At 45.5% G+C, this 23357-nt stretch overlaps 1 protein-coding gene across 3 annotated transcripts in view; it reads right to left on the bottom strand.

Annotated features, from left to right (window-relative positions):
* The window catches only part of STN1 (STN1 subunit of CST complex), a 74667-nt gene that overhangs the window by 34961 nt on the left and 16349 nt on the right, over positions 1-23357 (bottom strand). For all 3 annotated transcript variants that reach the window (XM_075935532.1, XM_075935534.1, XM_075935535.1), the window contains 3 exons: positions 19504-19699; positions 12391-12486; positions 3866-3937 (listed from right to left, as the gene is read on the bottom strand). In XM_075935532.1, the coding sequence (XP_075791647.1) occupies positions 3866-3937; positions 12391-12486; positions 19504-19636 (301 nt within the window). In that variant the 5' untranslated portion in view covers positions 19637-19699. The remainder of the gene's footprint in view (positions 1-3865; positions 3938-12390; positions 12487-19503; positions 19700-23357) is intronic.

Here is a 23357-nt window from a genome sequence, read left to right as displayed (position 1 = left end):
CGGAGCACCCACTGGTTCAGGGTTGCAAAGGCTGGGGGAGGCTATGCATTCCCAAACAGCCAAGCTCTGCACTGCTCAGGCTGTTGGCTTGTGTGGTTCCCCCACCTTCCTCACACTCTGGGGCTGTAAGCAGGGTGGCTGGCTCCACATGCCATCTGCCTTCTTCATGCTCTGTGGCTAGGGAGTCTGCGGTCATGTGCTGCCTGCCTTCTCCGTGCTCCTCAGTGATGGGCTAACCTAAGGCACAGCATGGGACAGGTGGCCAGGCTGGGGACGGGGGCTGGTTTACCCACCACCCATGCCCACAGGGACACACAACCTGATGAACCTCAGCGCCTGCACAGGGTGAGCAGTCTTCTCTTCTTTGAGTGCAATGCCTTTGTGTGCTCTGTGTAAGGTGATTGAAGAGCAGTGCCCTAGTGTGGATGGAAGCGGCTTTGGAATTGTGCACACAGTCGAGGCTGGCACCATGAGACCTAGTCTAATAATTGCATAATGGCTTATAACTGTGTGTTAGGAGGCACAGGTGGCCACTCTGCAGATATCTATGATTGTATGGTATTTAAGAAAACTATCAAAGTTCCCAACTTTCTAAATTTCACAACACCCTTGCCCCGCCCCTACTTCAGCACTCCACCCTCCTTCCTTCAATGGCTCGCTCTCCCACTTTCACCAGGATGGGGTACAGGACTGGGGTGCAGAAGGGGATGTCTCAGGGTGGGACCAGAAATGAGGGTTCAGGGTGCAGAAGAGGCATTCCGGGCTAGGGTAGGAGGTTGAAGTGCAGGACTCCAGCTGGGGATGTAGGCTGAGGTGGGGGCGGGGATGAGAGGCTCAGGGTCCTGTTGGGGGCTTTGGGTTGTTGTGCATATGAGGGCTATGGGGTAGGGCTAGGAATGAAGGGTTTAGGGTCCAAGAGGGGGCTCAGGGCAGGAGTTTCACTGTGGGAGGGGAATTCAGGCTAGGACAGAGGGTAGGGGGTGAGAGGTCCCAGCACCGCTTACCAGGTCCCTGAAATTCCTAGGAGCATGGCAGGTGGCCAAAGAGGCTCTAACAGCTGCCTTCATGCCCACAGATACCACCCCAGCAGCTCCCATTGGTTGCAGTTCCCAGCCAATGGGAGCAGTGGGGGCAGTGCCTGCAGGCATGAGAGCAGCGCGCAGAACCTCCCTGTCTGCCCCTGAGCCTAAAGACCCACAGGGACTTGGCAGCTATTTCCGGGAGCTGCTCACAGCCAGGGAAGGAGGGAGCCTACATTAGCCCAAGCCCCCACTGCATCACCGACTGGTCTTTTAACTGTCTGGATGTCAGTGCTGAGAAGAGCTGCCAGGGTACCTTTTTGAGCAGATGTTCTAGTCCAAAACTGCTGCCTGGCATGCAAAGATAGATACTGATCTTGTTAAATGGTTCTGATCCCTGGTAGGGGTTCTGTTTTGTGCTACTGATAATACATATAAATGCAATTGAGGGTGCAATTTGATAGCCTCTATGTGGATACTGCAGAGGCCTCGGAACATTCGGTCATGGAAGTGAAAAGTTGTGGAGATTTTTAGAAGGGCTGTGTTTTTTCCAGCTAGACCACTAATACTAGTCAGACATGTAAAGTATATAGGACAGCCTCTTGTATATTCCCATGGGGAATAAACAATAAAGATAAAACCTAGGCAGGTGAATCAGTTGAAGTGAAAAGAGGTTTTTTTTCTTCTAAAGAAGGAAAAAGATGGGAAAATATTAAACTAAAATGTAAAGATCACTAATTCTCACTCTTAATTATTTTCCTATGTTGTCACTGACCCCACTACAGAGCCCATCTCAGGCCGAGGACAGTAAAGAAGGAACTGGGGATGGGATCAAGTCGGCATGTGCTAACAGCACCAGAAGACAATCACTGCACTGCTACCAAAAATCTCCAATCAATGACTCGGAAGGTACCAGCACCTGAAGTGGAGCACGCACAGGGACAGCACTTGAAGAAGACCTTAGCTTCAGGGTGCCATCTTATTAAAAAAGGCAGCATACTCAGCAGCACTGGAGTTCCTGGGTGTCAATTTTTAGTTTAAGGCTCTGCATTTACTTGGGTTTTTTAAACTGCACAGGTATTGCTCTTCATGGAAAAACAAATCTGAATTTCTCACCCGGAACATACTCCGAACTGTGATCAAAAGCAAAGATTTTAATTGTAAATTGGGCATCACCCGACTATCAGGCTGAGCAAAACAGCAGAACTTTCTTACAGAAGGGAAAGCCTGAGCCACCTGAAGTAACACAAAAGCACTTGTGTGGTGCCATTTTGTGCTTCCAATGACGTAAATGCATCTTAACGGATCTTCCCATTTATGTAAAATCTTGGATTGAGAGTCAAGCCAATTCCTTAGTTGTTTGAAACCTGAAGTGTGATCCTGGCAGCTATGTCCTGGCTGCAGCAGGCTGTAAAGGAGTCTGCCTGTTCCCTCCATCAGATGGTTTTATAAAAATCAGGGCTGTCCCTCAAGGGGAACAGGGCCTGGGACAACCCCTCCCCCCCATCACACTCGGCCCTGCTCATACCCCACTTTTTACTGCCTTGATCTGTCCCCTTCCCCCAAAATGCTGCCCTGCCCTCCTCCTTTCCCAAGCCCATAAACCCTCCACTACCCAGTGATGCCGGGAACCAGCAGCGGGGGCTCCCAAGCCCCCAACCCCACGTAAAGTGCAGGGCCCTCCAGAGTACGGAGCCTGGAGTGACCATCCCGAACCATCCAATGGATAGGTCCTCTCTGTATAGAATACAAGCCGTTTTACTGATGGAAAGAAATTACTCAAAGAACATAGATCAGGTTAGGAAATGGTGCTACTGTCCTTTTGTAGAATATGCTCATCTCCCATATAAAACTTGGCAGCCTCATTGCCTTATTGTCTGAAAATTAATGCTCTACCCTGATATACTTATTTGGGAGCAACATGTGTACTAAAATCAGCTCTGTTAAACACACAGGACCAAATTCTCTATTGGTATAAATGGGGACAGCTCCACAGACTGCAGACATTTTCCATCCATTTATACCACCATAGAATTTGCTCCTCTCTGTGTACAACTGACCTCAAGAGTGACAGTATGATCCTAGTTATATATGTGTCTGATTCAGAGCTTCTTGAGTTCAGTGTAAAGAGTCCCATAGACTTCAATGGGCTTTCCTATACCTCCAGCCTGAGTTTAAAGCATTTAAGTGAGTAGCAAGAAGAGAAATGCCCTAGGAAAAAAAGCCAGACAAAAGTAAACCATTTCCCTACTGCTGATCTGTGTCATCACTTTTTTGCAGATTTGGAACAGCCCTGATCACTGAACTATTTCCTTCATGTTTTCAGGTTGCTATAGGCTACATTCAAAGTAGTTAATGATGGGCATATGCATATGGGAGCAGGAAAAACAAAACTCCACATAATAGACACAGGCCTGATGTATAAGAGAAGAAATAGGACAGGCCACAAAAGTCAACTGATTTGGTTTGGAAATTGCAGCTGTAACAATGGCAAATTTCCAGGATATTTCTTTACCAGATGAGGTCACACAATGGACCATAGAAAGAAATATCTTTGAACATTTTTGTACTGTCGAACGGAAATGTTACATCACTCTGATAAGCAGTGGTACGAACTGGCCTCACCAACGGTAAGAGCACAAGATGACTGTATAGTGAGGCTATGTTGAGGGGTAAGCATCTCAAAGCAGCCCAGGCTATAGGATGTACTTGTAATATTCTTCATGCCTGAGAACATAATGTGAATTTGTGTCGATTTAATAATTTACCATTCTATCTGAAAAAAAATCCCCCCCACATTAAAATGTTAAGTCATAGCTGAAATCCGTTATGTACTCTCACATTACCTGACAAAGACTTCTCTACTTCCATGGGATTTTTCCAGCAAATGCAGTTTATGACCCCAGTACTGTCATCCACTGTAAGAGAATTGCATTAATCAATAAACAAACGATCTTGGCATTCCAAGAGATCTCAACACATAACACTGCCCCACTTGTTTTGTCAGTACCCCTTTGGCTCAGCCTTAGAAGAACAAGTTATTTGCATTATTTTTCTGAAGACTACAATACTTCTTATTCTTACTCTGAATCATATGCCAAAACTAGTCCTCAGGTTAGACCTTTGCAGCATTCTCTCTCGGCATCCGTTATTATTAGTGGCAAGATAAATGTTAAACTCAATATTTTAAGTAAAATCTTACACTGAAACAAAACCCACCTACCATACTCTGCACATCTATGTCCCCTTTCATCTTAGGGTATTTCACATTCGTTAGGTTTACAAAATCCATATGATTCAGACAAGTATTACTACCCTAAATTCTTTGGGACCAGGAGCACATCCTTCTGTGTGTATATACGGATCGGCCCACCAAGCCACTGGATCCAGCCCACACACCACCCTCTTGAGACCGTCAGGCACGCAGCTGCCGCAGCTTAAAGCACAGTCCCTGCAGCTCTCTGTTCTGCAGGCAGGGGGAGGCTTTGTATGATCTCCTGGCCCAATCCTCAGCTCCTATAGGCTGGAAACAACCAGAGATTGGCCTGGAGTCTGGGGCAGCACAAGCCTCTTTCCTTTCTCAGAGCGGAGAGCCACATGGAGGTAACAAGCCTGCAGTTTAAAGTGATCTGCAGCATCAGCAGGGAGTCCAGCCTGCTCTAGGGGTGCTGCAGGGCAGCTGGTTTAAGTAAGCAACTCCTCTGGCACCTCTGCCCCTCCCAGGTCACCATCCAAACCCTCTGTACTCTGCCCCCCACAGATCACAACTCCCTCCCAGACTCTGTACCCTCTCCTACACTCCTCCCCCAGGCCAGAATTTTCTCCTGCACCCATACCCCCTCCCTGACCCAGCACCCCAATCCTTTGCATCAGGTCACTACCCAAACCTTCTGCAGTCTGCACCCCCTTTTCCCCTTCTCTCAGGTCACAATTCCCTCCCAGACTTTGTACCTCCTCCTAGAGGCCCTCCCCCAGGCCAGAATCCTCTCCTGCATGCATACTCCCTCTCTGAACCTTCACCCCAATCCTCTGACCCAGGTCACAACCCCTCCTTCACCCAAATTCCCTCTCAGACCTCACACCATCTCCTACACCTCAGTTACTTACCCTGTGTGCCCATCTGCACCCAGACTCCACCCTAGACCTCCACAGAAAAGTGCGGCCCTTGACCACTTTCCAAAATCTTGGAGTGGACCCCCAACAGAAATTATTGCCTAGCCCTGACCTAGTACAATCCTGATTTGATGCTCTACATGCAACTGCACTATATTATATATAAAATGAAGTTAATGAAATCTTAAAGGTTTAAACCTAACATTTTCAAAGGTGGCTTCTGATTTTGGGTTGTCAAGTCATGGCGCTTGGGTCTGATTTTCAGGAGTGGTAAGCATCCATGATTTCTATCACCAGGGTCCTTGGCATCTCCAATCCTACTGTATAGGTTGGACCTCTAACATCTGGACCTTGTTTTGTCCAGCAACATCTGTGACCCAGCATCCCTGTCGGTGTTCCTGGGCTGGAGCACTCACAGGGAAAAGCCAGACCTTACACTCAGCAACTCTTCCACTGCCTACCCAGAGCTTTCGAGCACCACAAACAGCTCATCTGTGGGGCTCAAGTGCAGGGAGGGAGGGGAAGGAGCAGGAGCAGGGTGACTGCTCGAGAGAAGAGACAAGGTGCTACTGGAGCAAAGCCCTGCAGCTGGAAGTAGCAGAAGGTCCGATATTGACTTCCCTTAGACCAGCAAATTCCTTGGTTTGGGGTGCACATGCTTATCTTATCTAAAGTATTGCCATCCCTGGGCAGAGGCCACAGGCTGGTCTAAGTTCCTAGTTACCTTCGCCTCTGAAGTCTGGATTCCCTTCAGCTCTCCCTGCTTCTGCCAAAGTCCTGATTTAAATCCATCTAGAACTTCTTTGTTCTCAGTTTTGAACCTGCTGCCCAAAGCCAAATTGGTGAGTGCTGCAGGAGCATCAAGCCAGCATGTCAAAGGAAAAAGGACTCTCCACTGTCTCTCAAGTATTTTGTTCTGCTTTTTTTCCTTCAGGTCTACAAATATCAAATCTAGTCAAGCTTGCTTTTGCTAAAAGATTTCTTGGAGGCCTCAGAGATGCATATTGAGAGCTTTAACTTTAGGGGTATGGGTGGGAGGTTCTGAACTTTATCACAGATATCCCTACTCCTAAATATTCTTTATATATTGATGTTAAGGAGTAATTAACAAAAAGTAGATAGAATTTATTTTCCCCTCTCAGTTGACCAGACTTCATCCTTTCTCATTTCACTATGGCCTTCCAGGGTAGAATCATAGAACACTGGACCTGGAAGTGACCTTGAGAGGTCATCAAATCCAGTCCCCGGCTGTCACAGCAGGACCAAATACCGTCTCGATCATCCCTGATAGATGTCTATCCAACCTACTCCTGAATATCTCCAATGATGGAGATTCCACAACCTCTCTAGGCAATTTATTCCAGTGTTTAACCACCCTGACAGGTAGGAAGTTTTTCCTAATGTCCAATCTAAACCTCCCTTGCTGCAATTTAAGCCCATTGCTTCTTGTCCTAACATCAGAGGCTAGGAGGATAATTTTTCTTCTTCCTTTTTGTAACACCCTTTTAGATACAGGCAGTCCCCGGGTTACGTACAAGATAGGGACTGTAGGTTTGTTCTTAAGTTGAATTTGTATGTAAGTCGGAACTGGTACATATTGTAGGGGAAACTCTAGCCAAACATTTCTCCAGAGCTCAGTTTTATTCTCCCACACCTCACTTCCCTCAGTCCTTTATTCTCAAGCTGAGGTGTCTGCTGAGAAAAGCCGCTCTGCGTCTCCCTGGTCTGCTGGGGGTGGGGGGGGGGGCGCTAGCTTCGCGTCTCCCTGGTCTGCTGGGGGGAAGCAGCTAGTGCGGTGTTGCCTCACTCCATTTGTAAGTAGGGATCCGATGTAAGTTGGATCCATGTAACCCGGGGACTGCCTGTATTTGAATACAGCTCTCATATGCCCTCTTAGTCTTCTCTTTTCTAAACTAAACAAGCCCAACTCTTTCAGTCTTCCTTCATAGGTCATGTTTTCTAGACCTTTAATCATTCTTGCTGCTTTTCTCTGGACCTTTTCCAATTTCTCCACATCATTCTTGAAATGCCCAGAACTGGACCCAATACTCCAATTGAGGCCTAATCAGCGCATAGTAGAGCAGAAGAATGACTTCTTGTGTCTTGCTCACAACACTCCTGTTAATGCATCCCAGAATCATGTTTGCTTTTTTTGCAACAGCATCACACTGTTGGCTCCACTATGACCCCCAGATCCCTTTCTGCAGTACTCCTTCCTAGACAGTCACTTCCCATTCTGTATATGTGAAACCGATTGTTCCTTCCTAAGTAGAGTACTTTGCCTTTGTCCTTATTGAAATGTCATCCTATTTACCTTATATCATTTCTCAAGTTTGTCCCAGATAATTTTGAATTATAATCTTCTCTTTTAAAGTACTTGCAACCCCTCCCAGCTTGGTATCAATCACTAACTTTATAAGCGTACTCTCTGCCATCATCTAAATTATTAACTAAGATATTGAACAGAACTGTGTTATCCCAAAAATATTCTCACTGGAGACCACCCATGGTTACACTAGTATGGGTTTATTTCCACTAGGTAAAACTAAAGAGGAGAAAGCAGCCACCAAAGGTTTAAACTAAAGAAAATAGAATTCTCTCTCTCTCTCTCTCTCTCTCTCTCATGGCTGGGGAAGCTGGTCAGGAGGAGAGACACTGGAGAGGAGCTTCTCAGGAGCAGGGGAAGGAAAAAAAGAAACTCATGTGCTCCTTCTCTTTATATAGTATCTGAATGGCTCCTCTGACTCATTCACCTTGTCATCAGGGAGCATGCCCAGACTTCCCTTTATCCAGCAGAGAGCATGCCCAGACTGTAATGACTCATTGAAATGTGCTCCATTGTTCCAAGCCTTCTTCAATCACACTCTTTCTCCATTCACTCTGGGGAGAATGCAGCTTAGGGAAATTTACAAGCAAGGTGGCTGAGAGTTACAAAGATTACAAAGTTGCAGTTTTTACAGTAAATTTCTGAGTTACACAGATTACAAAGTTTGACAAAGATCACAATGAGTTGCAGTTTAAAACCTTAGACCTTGCAGTTTGATGTAGCTTTAGAAAATCTATGTATATAAATCAAGTAAGCTCAGGCGGAGGCTTTTTTATGCAACAAACTAGTCCCAAAACAGACTCCTGTGGAAACCCACTTGTTATGCCCTTCCAGCATGACTCTGAACCATTAATAACTACTCTGTGAATGGTTAGACAGCCAGTTATGCACCCACCTTACAGTAGCTCCATCTAGGTTTTGTTTCCCTAGTTAATTGATAAGGTCATCCAAGACCGTATCTAGAAAAGACCTAGATTTTCAATGAAAAAAATATAAATAAATAAATAAAAATCCAAGCAGAAACAGACATGTGTATTCAAGGGAAGAGACTGGGAAAAATATCTTTCAGGTTATCTTTAATTATCAGAAAGGAACAAGTACAAGGACGTTTACCCTCTGCACGTCACCTTTAAAAACAGATGTTGAGAGCATGACTTCTCAAGGTATGAGGCACTCTGGTGGATACAACACTTGCTCCCTGCCTCACCAATCAGAAACTGTTCAGCTGAGAGATGTAAAAAAGTTATGAGCAGGAAACTATGTTACAATTTACACTGCTAGAATCAGCCTGACTGAGGTGGAGAACAGGACAGGGAGGGACAGCCTGGCAGGTATCCTGAAAGCTAAACAAAGAATTGTTGAACAAAATGGGAGCTAAGTTGGACACAAAAGGGTAGGAAGAGAGCAGGCTAGATGATAGCTCTATTCAACCATATCAATCTAACATCTGAGACCTTAATTCCACACATTCTCCTAGGTTCTTTTGTTTATATTGCTCTGTATCCTGCACTGATCAGATGACTTGAGCTAGGCTACATGTTAAAAATAGTCCAATGCATGGGATCCTGCTTCCCTTCAATCGCTCTTGCAAACTCAGATCCTTTTATTACTATACTGCAGTAGAAACCAACCACGCCAACTGCTTTCCAAAAACAGAGAAGACAGACCCTCTAAACACAGGAGACACTTTACTGTTTGAGTTTATGCCCAATACAAGATTTCACTGGGTTTCTGACTTCACTTTCACTACAGATCACCCTTCCACCTTTTTATCTTATGTATTTATAAGGCCCCTATTACCATAGTATCTGAGCATTTCACAGTTTTAATGCCTCCTCACAAGACCCCTACGAGGCAGAAAGTGTTATAATAGATGCAGAACAGAGGTAGAACTGAATGACTCACACAAACTCATACAGGAAAACTATGGTGGGGCAGGAAACTGGATCTGGATCTCCCTAATCCCAGGTTTATGCCATAATCACTGTCCCATCCCACTCTTCTGCTGTGCCATCACTATCCCAGTGGGCCCTTCTCTACAATAGAAATTCCTATTGAATAAATGGCCTGGCAGAAGAGTTAAAAATAAAAAGCAAGTTAGTAAAATGTCTGATGTTTTGGAGAAGCAGCTCCTTGTGGAGGAAGGCAGGAGCTTGTGTGCTAGGGAAGCATAAACATTCTATTACTAGTGAGATAGGCAGCAAGTGACTCATCTCATGGCACAGCAGCCTTTTAAGCAAGTCAAGCAGCATGGGCGGATTCAGAATCCCAATTAATGTGCCTTTGCAAAACAGTATGATGGCTAAGGCCCAGTCTTTTAAAGCTAGCTGGCACCTATACATGCAAATAGTCACCCAATAGGATTTTCAAAAGCACGTAAACACCTAGCTCCCAATGGGAAAATTCCAGTAGGCACCTATCTGTATTTTTGCACACCTATATGCTTTTCAAGCTCTGGCCCTAAAGGATGGGGGCAAAAGGGGAAATCAAAATTGAAGGAATGCTTTCAGGCCAGTAAGCAGAAAACGCAAGTGACTTCCCCTTTGCAGAAACCATCAAATCTATTTACATTTTATAAGAGTTTTGCACAGAAGTAGAGCCCTGTAAATTTGTGGATATCTGCTTTATACCCGCAAGCATCCATATCTGCAAATGTGAATGCATGTATCCATGGATCATTTTTGCACATACCAATGGAGATCCCTATTCTAGATATTAAATTTGTATGTTAGATATCGATTAATTGAATAATCAGGTAACCGCATCCAAACATTGCAGTTACATGATTATTCAATAGTCCCCGGGAGCAGGGCCAGCAATCCATGTACTTCTGACCCCACTCCCAGGGAGCCCCTGGCTACCCTGCACTGCTGCTACTGATATAGAGGCCGCAGGACAGCACCAGCCCATCCACAGGGGGCCTGACCTCCCCACAGCCAGGAGCTGCGTCAGAATGCTTAGGCCTGCCACGGACAGAGGCTGTTCCACCGAAGCCTCCCCTGACTCCAGCCCCACGCTGCTGCCTCTGGTAGAAGCAACAGCACAGGTGGCTGCCCATGCACAGCTCCCCATGCACAGCAGCTCCTGCCTCCCCTTCCTTGCTGCCTCTGATAGAGAGGCAGTAAGAGGGGGAAGTGCGTGTAATCGACAGGATTAATCAATAAGCCCAGGCTTATCAGTTAATCGTTTAGTCATCTAAATGTTTACATCCCTAATCTAGAATCCTGCAAATCTGCAGATATCTGCGGATCATTTGTGCAGATGTGGATACACTTTTTGTATCCATGCAGGGTCTATTTATAAATGAAGAACAAGAGTTTCTATTCCTGGATTGTATTCCCTGTTCCAACTCATCCAAGACTACAGGCAGTCCCCGGGTTACGTACAAGATAGGGACTGTAGGTTTGTTCTTAAGTTGAATCTGTATGTAAGTCGGAACTGGCGTCCAGATTCAGACACTGCTGAAACTGACCGCCAGTTCTGACTTACATAGAGAATCAACTTAAGAACCCCAGGCGTCCCCAAGTCAGCTGCTGCTGAAACTGATCAGCAGCTGATTCCAGGAAGCCCGGGGCAGAGCAACTCTGCCTCGGGCTTCCTGTAGTCAGCGCTGGTCAGTTTCAGCAGAAGCTGACTTGGGGACGCCTGGGGCAGAGCAGCTGGGGTGCTACTGGACCAACCCAGCAGCACCCCATCTGCTCTGCCCCAGACGTCCTGATTCAGCCGCTGCTGAAACTGACCAGCAGCGGCTGAATCAGGACCTGGGGCAGAGCAGCTGGGGTGCTGCCGGGTTGGTCCAGTAGTGCCCACGGGCGCTGCAGGACCAATCGGCAGCGCCCCAGCTGCTCTGCCCCAGAGTCCAAAACAAAAGCCTGGTCTGCAGGGGGGGGGGCACACTAGCTGCGCCCCCCCCAGCAGACCAGGGACAGGGGGAGCAGAGCCGCAGCGGCAGCGGGGTGCCGCGCCTCTGAGGCTTTGCTCTGGCAAAGCCTCAGAGGCGAGGGACCCCGCCAGGCTGCGGCTTCAGTCTGGGTGCCTGTGGTCTGCTGGGGACGGCCCCCAGCAGACCACAGGCACCCGGACTGAAGCCGCAGCCGCGGGGGGGTCCCGCGCCTCTGAGGCTTTGCCAGAGCAAAGCCTCAGAGGCGCGGGGAACCGCCGCTGCTGCCGCTTCAGTCAAAGCGGCAGCAGCGGCGGTTCCCCGCGCCTCTGAGGCTTTGCTCTGGCAAAGCCTCAGAGGCGCGGGACCCCCCCGCGGCTGCGGCTTCAGTCAGGGTGCCTGTGGTCTGCTGGGGACCGTCCCCAGCAGACCACAGGCACCCAGACTGGAGCGGCAGCAGCGGCGGTTCCCCGCGCCTCTGAGGCTTTGCCAGAGCAAAGCCTCGGAAGCGCGGGAACCGCTGCTGCTGCCACTTGGGTGCCGGTGCCTGTGGTCTGCTGGGGACGGTCCCCAGCAGACCACAGGCACCGGCACCCAAGTGGCAGCAGCAGCGGTTCCCGTGCTTCCGAGGCTTTGCTCTGGCAAAGCCTCAGAAGCGCGGGAACCCGCCCGGTGCCCCTGGTCTGCTGGAGACGGTCTCCAGCAGACCAGGGGCACCGGAGCAGCTTACGAACGGGGCTTTCTCGCCCCGACTTCCGGGGCGAGAAAGCTCCGTTCGTAAGTGCGGATCCGACATAAGTCGGATCCGCGTAAGTCGGGGACTGCCTGTACACAGCAAACCATTGGTACTTAAAAATACCTCCTTTCCTACCTTTTTAAAGTTCTTTGAAATCTTCATTTGAAGTATGTTACAAAACAGTGAAAAGTATAAATCAACAAAAATTTTTTTTGCAGTAACAAACAACGGTACATCCAATGAGGCAACTTCTAGGTTCTAATGGCTATAAATGTTGGAGTCCAGAACATGCTAAGAAACAAAAAACTTTTCTTACCTCCATATATATAGAAGGCATCTCGTTCTTTTGTTAGAACCACTGTCCCAACAACATCCACCTGTCTTACTGGATGTCCATTATAAAAGAATATACCTACAGAGAAAGTCAAAGAACATTTCCATTAAATGTGACTGAATACTGTTGCAGGAGTTCTATGTTGATTAGCCACTCATTTTATGAAATGCTCTTTCAATGAATTTTAAAGTTAGCTAACATTTATTTATATAAAAAATATCTTATCAATGAAAATGGGGAAAAATAGTAGTACTTGTTCCACTCACTTATTATGCTAAAAGGAGCTAGTCAATCACAATAGACACTGTAGCTCATCATAGTTTGGTAACTTCTCTCCTTCCTTGAATATTCTGACTACTAACAAAAGAGATAAATGTGATTCTATTTGCAATAATCAGGCGCCAGAGTAAATGTTCTTTTAAATAAATATGAGCAATTTATACATCGCCCAATACTTCTGTTTGAGGCTATCCATAAATTAGCACAGATAGCCTTAAAAATATTACAGATTCAGTGATATTTTCACTACCAGGACTAGAAACCAGAATGGTAGCTAGCAAAATCCATTACCAGCTACCAGTCTCCTTGTGACCTGCAAGACGTAAAGGATGTTCTCAATCAAGCTCCTATTAAATTGGTATATACATTTATATATTTTACATTTACCACTACAATTATCACCCTTTAAGAGAAAAGGCCAGAAGAATGTACTGAGGACTGCCTCTTGAAGAGAGTAAGCAGTTTTTCAAAGGGACATTGTTAAGGGCCCAAAAGCAAGCTATTCCGCTGCGTAGGAAAGATAGAAAATATGGCAAAAGACCGCCTTGGATCAACCAGGAGATCTTGCATGATCTAAAAATAAAAATGGAGTCATATAAAAAATGGAAACCAGGACAAATTACAAAGGATGAATATAGGCAAACAATATAGGAATGCAGGGGCAAGATTAGAAAGGCAAAGACACAAAACGAGCTCAAACTAGCTACAGGAGTAAAGGGAAACAAGACGACATTCTATGAATATATTAGAAGCAAAAGGAAGACCAAGGACAGGGTAGGCTCATTGCTCAGTGACAAGGGGGAAACAGTAACAGGAAACTTGGAAATGGCAGAGATGCTTAATGATTTTTTGTTTCAATCTTCACCGAGAAGTCTGAGGAAGGAATGCCTGACATAGTGAATGCTAGTGGGAAGGGGGTAGGATTAGAAGATAAAATAAAAAAAAGAACAAGTTAAAAATCACTTAGAAAAGTGTGACACTGTTGCAAAAAAAAGCCAACATGATTCTAGGATGCATTAACAAGTGTGTTGTGAGCAAGACACGAGAAGTCACTCTTCCGCTCTACTCTGCGCTGAGAAGGCCTCAGTTGGAGTATTGTGTCCAGTTCTGGGCGCCACATTTCAAGAAAGATGTGGAGAAATTGGAGACGGTTCAGAGAAGAGCAACAAGAATGACTAAAGGTCTAGAGAACATGACCTATGAAGGAAGACTGAAAGAAGTGCACTTGTTTAGTTTGGAAAAGAGAAGATTAAGAGGGGACATGATAGTGGTTTTCAGGTATCTAAAAGGGTGTCACAAGGAGGAGGGAGAAAACTTGTTCTTCCTGGCCTCTGAGGGTAGAACAAGAAGCAATGGGCTTAAACTGCAGCAAGGGAGGTTTAGGTTGGACATAAGGAAAAATTTCCTAAATGTCAGGGTAGTCAAACACTGGAATAATTTGCGTGGGGTGGTTGTGGAATCTCCATCTCTTGATCTGAGGAAGTGGGTCTGGCCCACGAAAGCTCATCATCTAATGAACCATCTTGTTAGTCTTTAAAGTGCTACATAGTCCTGTATTTTGTTCCATCTCTGGAGATATTTAAGAGTAGGTTAGATAAATGTCTCTCAGGGATGGTCTACACAGTACTGGGTCCTGCCATGAGGGTCAGGGACTGGACTCGATGACCTCTCGAAGTCCTTTCCAGTCCTAGTATTCTATGATTCTTTCTGATATAATCAACATGCTTTACTCTGCAGCATTTGACTTTGTTTCTTGAAGGGAGGGAAGGAGAAAAGCAATGGAAAGGAGACACAAATCTTAGTTGGAAATTTGGTATCTATATACACATGCATAGAGCAGGTCATGACAAGTTAGAAGGACCCTAAAGTTTCCAGAACAGTTGTGACAGTGACTTGATGTGTCCAAAAGCTGTTTGGAGGCTGTGTATAATGTGTTCACTGTGAGCAACACAACTGGCGAATCATCCTCTGAGAGCAAGACTGCTGTTAGTAAACCTTTTATACTATTTATATATAGCTCCCCTTTATTGTTGATAAGGTGCTGTCACATTGCAGAGTCAGTAATCTGGCTAGCTGCACTTTAACAGGGATAAAGAGGACCATTTCCTGGCTATAATTACATTGTATTGTTGCCTTTGACACCCACTCTCATTTCAAGGCCTCTGGGGCATCAAAATTTCTGCTTTTATCTGCATGGTTTTCAGCCTTCATGTCACCGTATACAACAGGAAAGAAGCTGTCTGGATTTACATTTTTTCCCCAGTGTTGTTCTAAGGGATTAATCATTGTTCATAGAATCATAGAATAATAGGACTGGAAGGGACCTCGAGAGGTCATCGAGTCCAGCTCCCCGCCCTCAAGGCAGGACCAAGCTCCGTCTACACCATCCCTGACAAATGTCTATCTAACCTGTTCTTAAATATCTCCAGAGAGGGAGATTCCACCACCTCCCTTGGCAATTTATTCCAATATTTGACCACCCTGACAGTTAGGAATTTTTTCCTAATGTCCAATCTAAACCTCCCCTGCTGCACTTTAAGCCCATTACTCCTTGTCCTGTCCTCAGTAACCAAGAGGAACAAATTTTCTCTTTCCTCCTTGTGACACCCTTTTAGATATTTGAAAACCGCTATCATGTTCCCCCTTAATCTTCTTTTTTCCAAACTAAACAAGCCCAGTTCATGAAGCCTGGCTTCATAGGTCATGTTCTCTAGACCTTTAATCATTCTTGTCGCTCTTCTCTGTACCCTTTCCAATTTCTCCACATCTTTCTTGAAATGTGGTGCCCAGAACTGGACACAGTACTCCAGCTGAGGCCTAACTAGTGCAGAGTAGAGCGGCAGAATGACTTCACGAGTTTTGCTTACAACACACCTGTTGATACAACCTAGAATCATATTTGCTTTTTTTGCAACAGCATCACACTGTTGACTCATATTCAACCTGTGGTCCACTATGACCACATGATTCTAGCAGTTAGATCTGGAAAAAAGACGTATTAGATCATTTAGCCCATATTCCTAGGGGCCAGTGTAGGCTTATTCCATGCAGTATATTCGTTAGTGATCTGTACAATTCTGACATAAATAAATTTGAGTGATGGGGCTTCTGGTCATTCCCTAGGGAGTTTGTTCCACAATCAAATGTGTTTCCCCTTGGATTCAGCCTACATTTCCTTTTTAATTTCCTCCCATTGCTCTTTGCCCCGTCTTAAGTCATTCCCAATTGCCATTAATAACCAGTTTATCAACAATTATATACTTTACAGCATCTGATCTTTACCAAACCCATTAGCAGAGAAGGGTTTTATACAAATTTATATGTTGCCTACCCTGTTCCCCCACCAGCCTTCCCCAAACACTAATTTGTGTATATTCTATTCTGATGGCATTTGATGTGGGTGAAAAAGATGATGTGGAAGGTACCTGGCACGAGTGTGTTTTGCACATGTACACTTCCCAAAGAGACAGGCAAGAGAGTTAGCATTAATTGTGTTCCGTGACTTTTCATTTTTATATGGGATCATAAAGTCTGTTTATATAAACACATGCATACAAAAGGACTGCAGTGAGCTTGGCTGTGCACAGAGACAAATCCACAAGAAATGTGGAAAACATGCATGCCCCAATTTTAAAAGGCTGGTATCTTAACATAGCAGAGGATACAGCCTTATGAGCATCTTATTTAGAAGATTAATGATAAAAATTGCGGCAGATGAGGAATCTCTCGCAAATAAAATCTCATGGCATGCAAATGAGACATGTAAGAGCATATCTGGGAGAGAGAGAATTGCTGTAGTTGTCTAGGACTTTATAAGAACAGAGAAAATATGTTTGTTGGTGTTCACAGAATGTGTTATTCTTCTGTTGTGTGCTATTATTAATTGTTCTGGAGAAGCACGTAGGAGCCCCAGTCATGGACCACGACCCCATTATGCTATGTGCAGTACAACACATAGAACAGAGATAGTCTCCGTATTATTGTGTAAGTACTTAAAAATGGCAGTCTGTCAACTCTTTGGGGGCAAGGAAATTCTTTTAATTGATGCATGCATAGCACCTATCGTGAGCCGCGTGCGGTTCTTCTCCCCCTGTCAGTGCGGCTCATGAAGCCGCCCCCGCCTCCTGTGCTCTCTGGGGCAGGGGAGCCATCCAGATCCAAAATGGTGGATCAAAAAATGGTGGCCGCGGATGGGAGCCTGCTGAGGCCAAAAAGCTGTTGGATCCAAAGCCTTTTTAAAGGGACAGTTTTTTGTTTGTTTGTTTTTTTGCTCTACCATTTTTTGGGGGGCTCCTTTCTTTTTCTTCGTCTGGAATGGGTTGGCCACCCCTGACCTATCACAATGGGGCCATTATCTCAGATTTAGGCCTAGAGTATATAATACAAATAGACCATTTTAAAACACAAAATTAACAATCTCTATAGAGGCACTCCCCAAGTTACAAATATCCGACTTATGAACATCCGCACAAACAAACAAAAGCTCAGCAGCCTGAAGCAGGAACATCCTTAGGATTTATGGGGCTCTACACAGTACTATTAAGCTAGTGCCCCATGGCCAATGGCAGTCTTTGCGGTGGGATGATGATTGTTTAGAGATGCGATTTTATAATATTCAGGAGCACACTAATGAAATAATTTTAAAGCAAATATCAAACTAAGGTCCTGTTGACTAACACAGTCGATTCAGAAACTGACAGTATATATAAGGGGTTGGCAAATGCCTGTTAAATGGTTTCATTACCACATGAATGGCTCTTTCACAGGTTCAGTTCTGCTAATAGCTCTTGCAGGCTTTTTCACTTTTATGTTAACTAGATCCTCTCTGGAGAAAGCAAAGCCACAGAACAGGGATAGGATGAGATGGGTGGACATTAAGTCCCACTGATGCCCCAAATTTTCTGATGCCCTACACAGCTGCATATTCTGGGTAGGGATGGTCCTTGCCTCAGGGGAGCAAGCAAGAGTCAGTGATAGTGACAAGCAGTGCAAGTGCTGGCCAGATGACTCCGGAGGAACAGCCGGTAATTGCATAGCCAGCGGCTGGAGAGAAGTGGCACGTTGAAGGGGAAACCGACATTTCTCTCCAGCAGCATGTCCACATCCTGCTCCTCCAGAGTCTTCTGGCACAGGCCCGTACCGCTTGCCACCTCCTGTTGATCAGAGACTGGGTGCAGCCAATGGGGGGGCAGGAGACAAGGAAATGGGACTGGCCACAGGAGCTAGCTCCGAGCCTGTGGGGGGCTGGTGGCCAGGGGTGCCTAGAAATCCCTTTCAGGATCTCCACCTTCCTCCTCATTCTCCTCTAATTAAACTTGCCTTTCCTCAAGCACCAGCATTCAAGGATAAATAAAAAACTATTTCGACTTTTTTCATGGCAAATATGCAGTATTTCAGCTGCATTATGGGTTAAGTAGGCATATGTGGGTTAGCTTGGGAATGTATAATTTATTACACTGGGAAAGTGCATTCAGAGTTCCGAACGACAAACATACAAATGAACTTTTGGAACACAACCCATTTGTAAGTTGGGGACTTCCTGTATTTGGTCAATAGGCTCTTTGAAAAACATCCATCATATCTATTTCCACAGAAGTAAATATGCTGGGTCTTGTACACGTCATATTGTCTCTAAGGACACAACACTAGATTTAAGGAGAGCATAACAAAGCCAGTTCTTGGCACCCTTCCTATTGTCAAGGAAAAGTTAATATATTAACAAAAATTAAGAGTAGTTCTTCAAGGGTAAAGCAAGCCAAGGACTCTCTTTTACTCAAGGGGATAAATAGATGCACCTAGTCTTTCTTGTAGATAAGCCTACTTGACTATCTGATTTTTATGATTATCTCTAGGTTTCCCTATGGGTTTTTTCTTTCCTTGTCCCCCGCACCACCCTTACTCCTAAAAACCATTTTAAGTCTGGCCCAGCGTGGTTTGGGGTACATACCCTCACCACTGTATGGAACACGCTGTAGCCTGTTTAGGTTTGTCTAATGATGACAGCAATCCAATGTTAGCTCTGTACTGCCTTACAAAATGTATATACGTGGGTGATATTGGCTGGAGCTCAGCAGGAAACAGACAGAAAAACATACACATTTCAAACAATGGTTAGGAAACAAAAGGTGTGTCATAAGAATCAGTACAGAAACTAGAATGAAGAGCAAGGCTTTCCAAGTACATGAAATATCCATTCATATTTAGAAACCAAACAAGCAAAGCTTTCCCCCTCAATTCCCATGAATGTGCCCTGACAAAAAAGCACTACTCTTACTGTTTTAAAATGTTTTTAAAAAGTGACCACTTTGCAATATGAAGGCAGTAATGAAAAGGCTGAAAATCCCCCAAGCATTTTTAAATGGCTTGAGAATGAGAGAGCATAACAAAAAATCCACCACTTTTATTTTTTTTACAATTACTTAGATGCCAGTAACACACACACAGACAGAAAGTTAGTGAACCCTTTCTGCTCTGTCAACAACTCTCAATTTCAGAGAGACTGTTTCATACCAGTTAGAACAATGGAGAAAGCATCTGGTCTCCTAAATTCCATTTTCAGTGCTGCCACTACAATTCTATATAAATTAATACCAGTTCTTTGACTGGATGGAGACAATACTGATCTCCTTCCCTCACTGGAGTGATTGAGAACTCATTCATCAACATTCAAAATCTGTGGTAGAGATCTTCGGACAGACAGTTCTATATAACAGACTGCAACTTTGTGAAGCTGATACTGTTCTACAATCACTCCCACCAGTAAGTAAACCCATTACATTTCTATACATACCACAGAAATCAGGCATATGCACATACCTGGAACCTGCTTAGATTCTTTCATTTCCTTTATATCCTTAATGTAGAGTCTTGCAAATGCACAAAAAACAGGATCCAACCCCCATAAAAGAGAAGGCATCTCTGCTTCATACTTCGCTGGCTGGGACTGCATTCAGAAACCAAGTGATCAATTCCCATTAACAACGACAGGCTAGGGATTGCTGATGATCTTTATCTACAAAGATGAAAAGATGCTATTACATATAGTCCTCAAAAATGGATTGTGAGATTTTCTTGACACTGCAGCAAAAAAACACAAGTAAAGTATGTGCTGTGCTAGCTTACTTGAAGTAACCAATAATAGCAGCAATAATATTTTGCAATCAATGCCTTCAAATTGGTGACAAATTGAGGGGATTTTCTTGCATAAATACAGTGACAGAAAGGTGTCCAAAATATATCTCACTAAATACAGTAGGAGTACCACAAGCCTCCTTTTTACCTTTTTTACTTTTCCATTTGTCTTTTTGTTTACAGTTTTTGCCCCTTCAAAAAATAAGTATCCCCCCAATTCATATACTTAAATATTTTACTGAAAAATTAGCTTATTTTATTGGAAGCAAATAAGAGCAGCGTCCTCTTCCTCTAGATGGTGATTGGTCCTGCTAAGAGGCCAGGCGACTGGACTTGGTCTCTCGAGGTCTCTTCCAGTTCTAGTATTCTATGATCCTAGGCCACCCAACCTTAAATACGTCATACTGGTTACCTCTCCTTCCCTTTGCTTACTCCTGGTTCTCTTCTCTCACCATATCTTAGCTAATTTAGACAGGCAGATAATTTCAGAAAATAGGTGGTTTGCCCAAAAATACCTGCCCTGGGACATACAGTAGGAATTTTGAGCCCTGACATGCATTTTTGTTAACTTCCCCTTTTCTGGCATTTAACTTGTTCCTATAAAGTACTCAAGGTTGCTCCAAAGAATGAAAGAAGCTGTAGAAAACAATTCTAACAAAAGAAGGATACCACTGTCCTGCAGCCTCCCCAATTTGAAGTGCAACACTCATTCATGCGGATTGATATAAGGGTAAAGATTTGTTTATTGCTAAGTTCCTCAGTGCAGCCATTCCCTTTTGTTCATGCAAAATTAATATCAGTTCACTGTGCCTGGATTTATTTTTATTTCCTCCTCCTCCTACAGTCAACTCTTTCTTCCATGCTGCCCCTTACACATGGAAGGCCCTTCCAAAATCTATCCAACCATCCTCTCCTCATTGAAATCCCTCCACAAAGTTTGTGTCTCCCCCTGAAACCTACAAAAGTGTGTTACATCAACCTTTTTCTTTCTGAGGCCCTTCCCCCTCTCAACATGCTATAAAAACTCAACAGCCCACCTATGCCACAACTGTCCTTCTGCTTATAAAAGCCAGGGACAGCTTTAAGGAGGAGCAAGTAGAGCAACTGCCGCTGTTTCAACCCAACCATAGCTCAGGGACCGAGACTTCAGTCCCACATGTTGGAGCTTTGGCTTTCTGCCCTGGGTCCCAGCAAGTCATACGGCTTGGTGGATCCCCTGAAACCTCCTTGCGATGCCCAAAGGGCCCCACGTTGCCAGCTGAGAAAGAATGAACTACAGGCAGTCCCCGACTTACGCGGATCCGACTTATGTCGGATCCGCAGTTACAAACACGGACTGCGGGACTTTGCGGTCCCGCTGCCCGTGTACTCCCGGCAAGAAAAGCTGCTCCACGTCTGCCTGGTCTGCGGCTTTGCAAAGCCTCGGGGGAAGCCGGCAGGGGGGCAGCCCAGGCGCCCTGGGCTGCTCCGCTGCCTGAGCCCCTCCGCGGCTTTGCAAAGCCGCGGGGCAGCCCAGACGCGCCGCGGTTGTCCCGCTGCCGGCATCCTCAGGGGCTTTGCTCCCCGTCTCCCTGGTCTGCTGGTCTCCAGCAGACCAGGGAGACGGGGAGCAAAGCCGTGGAGGACCCGGGCGGCGAGACCGCGGTGCGTCTTGGTCCGCCGCCCGCGTCTTCCTGGTCTGCTGGGGGGGGGGCTAGGCTTTTCCAGCAGGCTAGGCTTTTCTCCGGTCGCCTGTGGCAGAGCAGCTGGGGCGCTGCCGGTTGGTCCCGCAGCGCCGCTCTGGGCGCTACTGGACCAACCCGGCAGCACCCCAGCTGCTCTGCCACAGGCGTCCCCAAGTCAGCTGCTGCTGAAACTGACCAGCGCTGACTACAGGAAGCCTGAGGCAGAGTTGCTCTGCCCCGGGCTTCCTGGAATCAGCTGCTGATCAGTTTCAGCAGCAGCTGACTTGGGGAGCTTGGGGTTCTTAAGTTGATTCTGTATGTAAGTTGGAACTGGCGGTCAGTTTCAGCAGCGGCTGAATCTGGACGCCAGTTCCGACTTACATACAGATTCAACTTAAGAACAAACCTACAGTCCCTATCTTGTACGTAACCCGGGGACTGCCTGTACTTGATGTTTAGATCAAGCTTTATCAAGCTGAATACATGAAGCAATTCAGTGTATGATCTTATTAATTTAATTCTAGTGACCTCACCCCTCTCTGTTCCACTCTGGAGCAATGTTCATCACTTCTCATTGTGTCTAAACAAACTCTAGATTTTAAGCTTTACAAAGAAAGGATGTGGGTTGAGTGTGTTTTGTAGAGTAACCTAGCAATCCTTTGGAAATGGCAAAATTATTACTATCAGTCTCCCCTTTCCACTTAATCTGTTGCACATTTGTTCGCATCATCACACTAGAGCAGTATGGTCACCATTTCTGAGGGCCAATTGTTTGTTTCTTTTCAGTCCACCTTGAGAATCACTTTTTGAGTTGGGTCTTGCTCTTAAGAAGGATGTTTTGAAACTGTGAAGGGGCATAGCACATGATAAAGTCCTCTGTAAAATTAAATGTTAATAAACCTTCATTCTGTAACTAACCAAGGCTAGAGCAGCCCATGTGTCAGGAGACCAGGTCATAAGTAGTCAGATCTGATGGTCAGAGCAGAAGTCAGGCTCAGAGGTCAGAGTAAGAGATAAGAACAGCAGTCACAATTTGAATGCCACAAATCAGGATCAAGACAGAGCCAAAACAAGGAATTGGAGCCCAGCATCAGACCTGGAGTCAGAGAAGGAAAGAGCAAGGTTGGTTCAGAAGCAGAAGTGAAGTGGGTACAGGACTGGAAAAAGACCATGTGCTAGCCAGGCAGCTACTGGTTGGGTTAATATCTGGCCTGATAGCTTCCTAAGTCAACCAGGCATGACAGGAGTCTAAGCAGGCATAGCTGCAGGGGTCTAACCAGCTTAGAGTGAAGGGAAGCAGTTCTGTGTAACCCGCTCCCACACAGAAGGAAGAAGGGTTAAAATATCATGTCTGTGTCATGATGCTATTTTAGGGGCACTTATTCTCTGGAAAGTAACCTGAGATGAGCACATGATTTTGGTTCTCTCGGGAAGTTCTTCCCGTTGTATAGGTCAGTATCTCCCAAACAAGAGTTATCAGATACAGTCCACATGTTGAGTTCCAACAGCTGTCAGTTTTACAACAGAAGACATTTCTCAGAGCCAAACCCAAGATGACACTTGTAGACCTGAAAGCAACAAGGGAAGAGCTAGGCAAAAAACAGGTCTGACTACATTTTACTGCATAGATTCATACATGGTGTGGTGGAGCAGAAGAAGAAAGTCATTACTGGCACACATGAATCCCTGGGATAATTAATGAAGGCCTTCCCCATCAATGGCCTTTCCCCATCCGGGAAATAATGAAGTACAGTAAAACTCCATTAGTCCGGCATCCAATGCTCCGGGACTCCTGATGGTCCGGCACCATCAGGAACCCGGAAGTGCTGGGGCAGCCGGACAGGCTTCCCCCATTCAGCTGCTGCTGAAACTGAC

Source organism: Pelodiscus sinensis, chromosome 8 (genome assembly GCF_049634645.1).
Source record: "Pelodiscus sinensis isolate JC-2024 chromosome 8, ASM4963464v1, whole genome shotgun sequence".
NCBI classification, from domain to species: domain Eukaryota; kingdom Metazoa; phylum Chordata; order Testudines; family Trionychidae; genus Pelodiscus; species Pelodiscus sinensis.
Note: the sequence above shows the minus strand (reverse complement) of the source record. Positions and strands in the feature narration are given on the sequence as shown.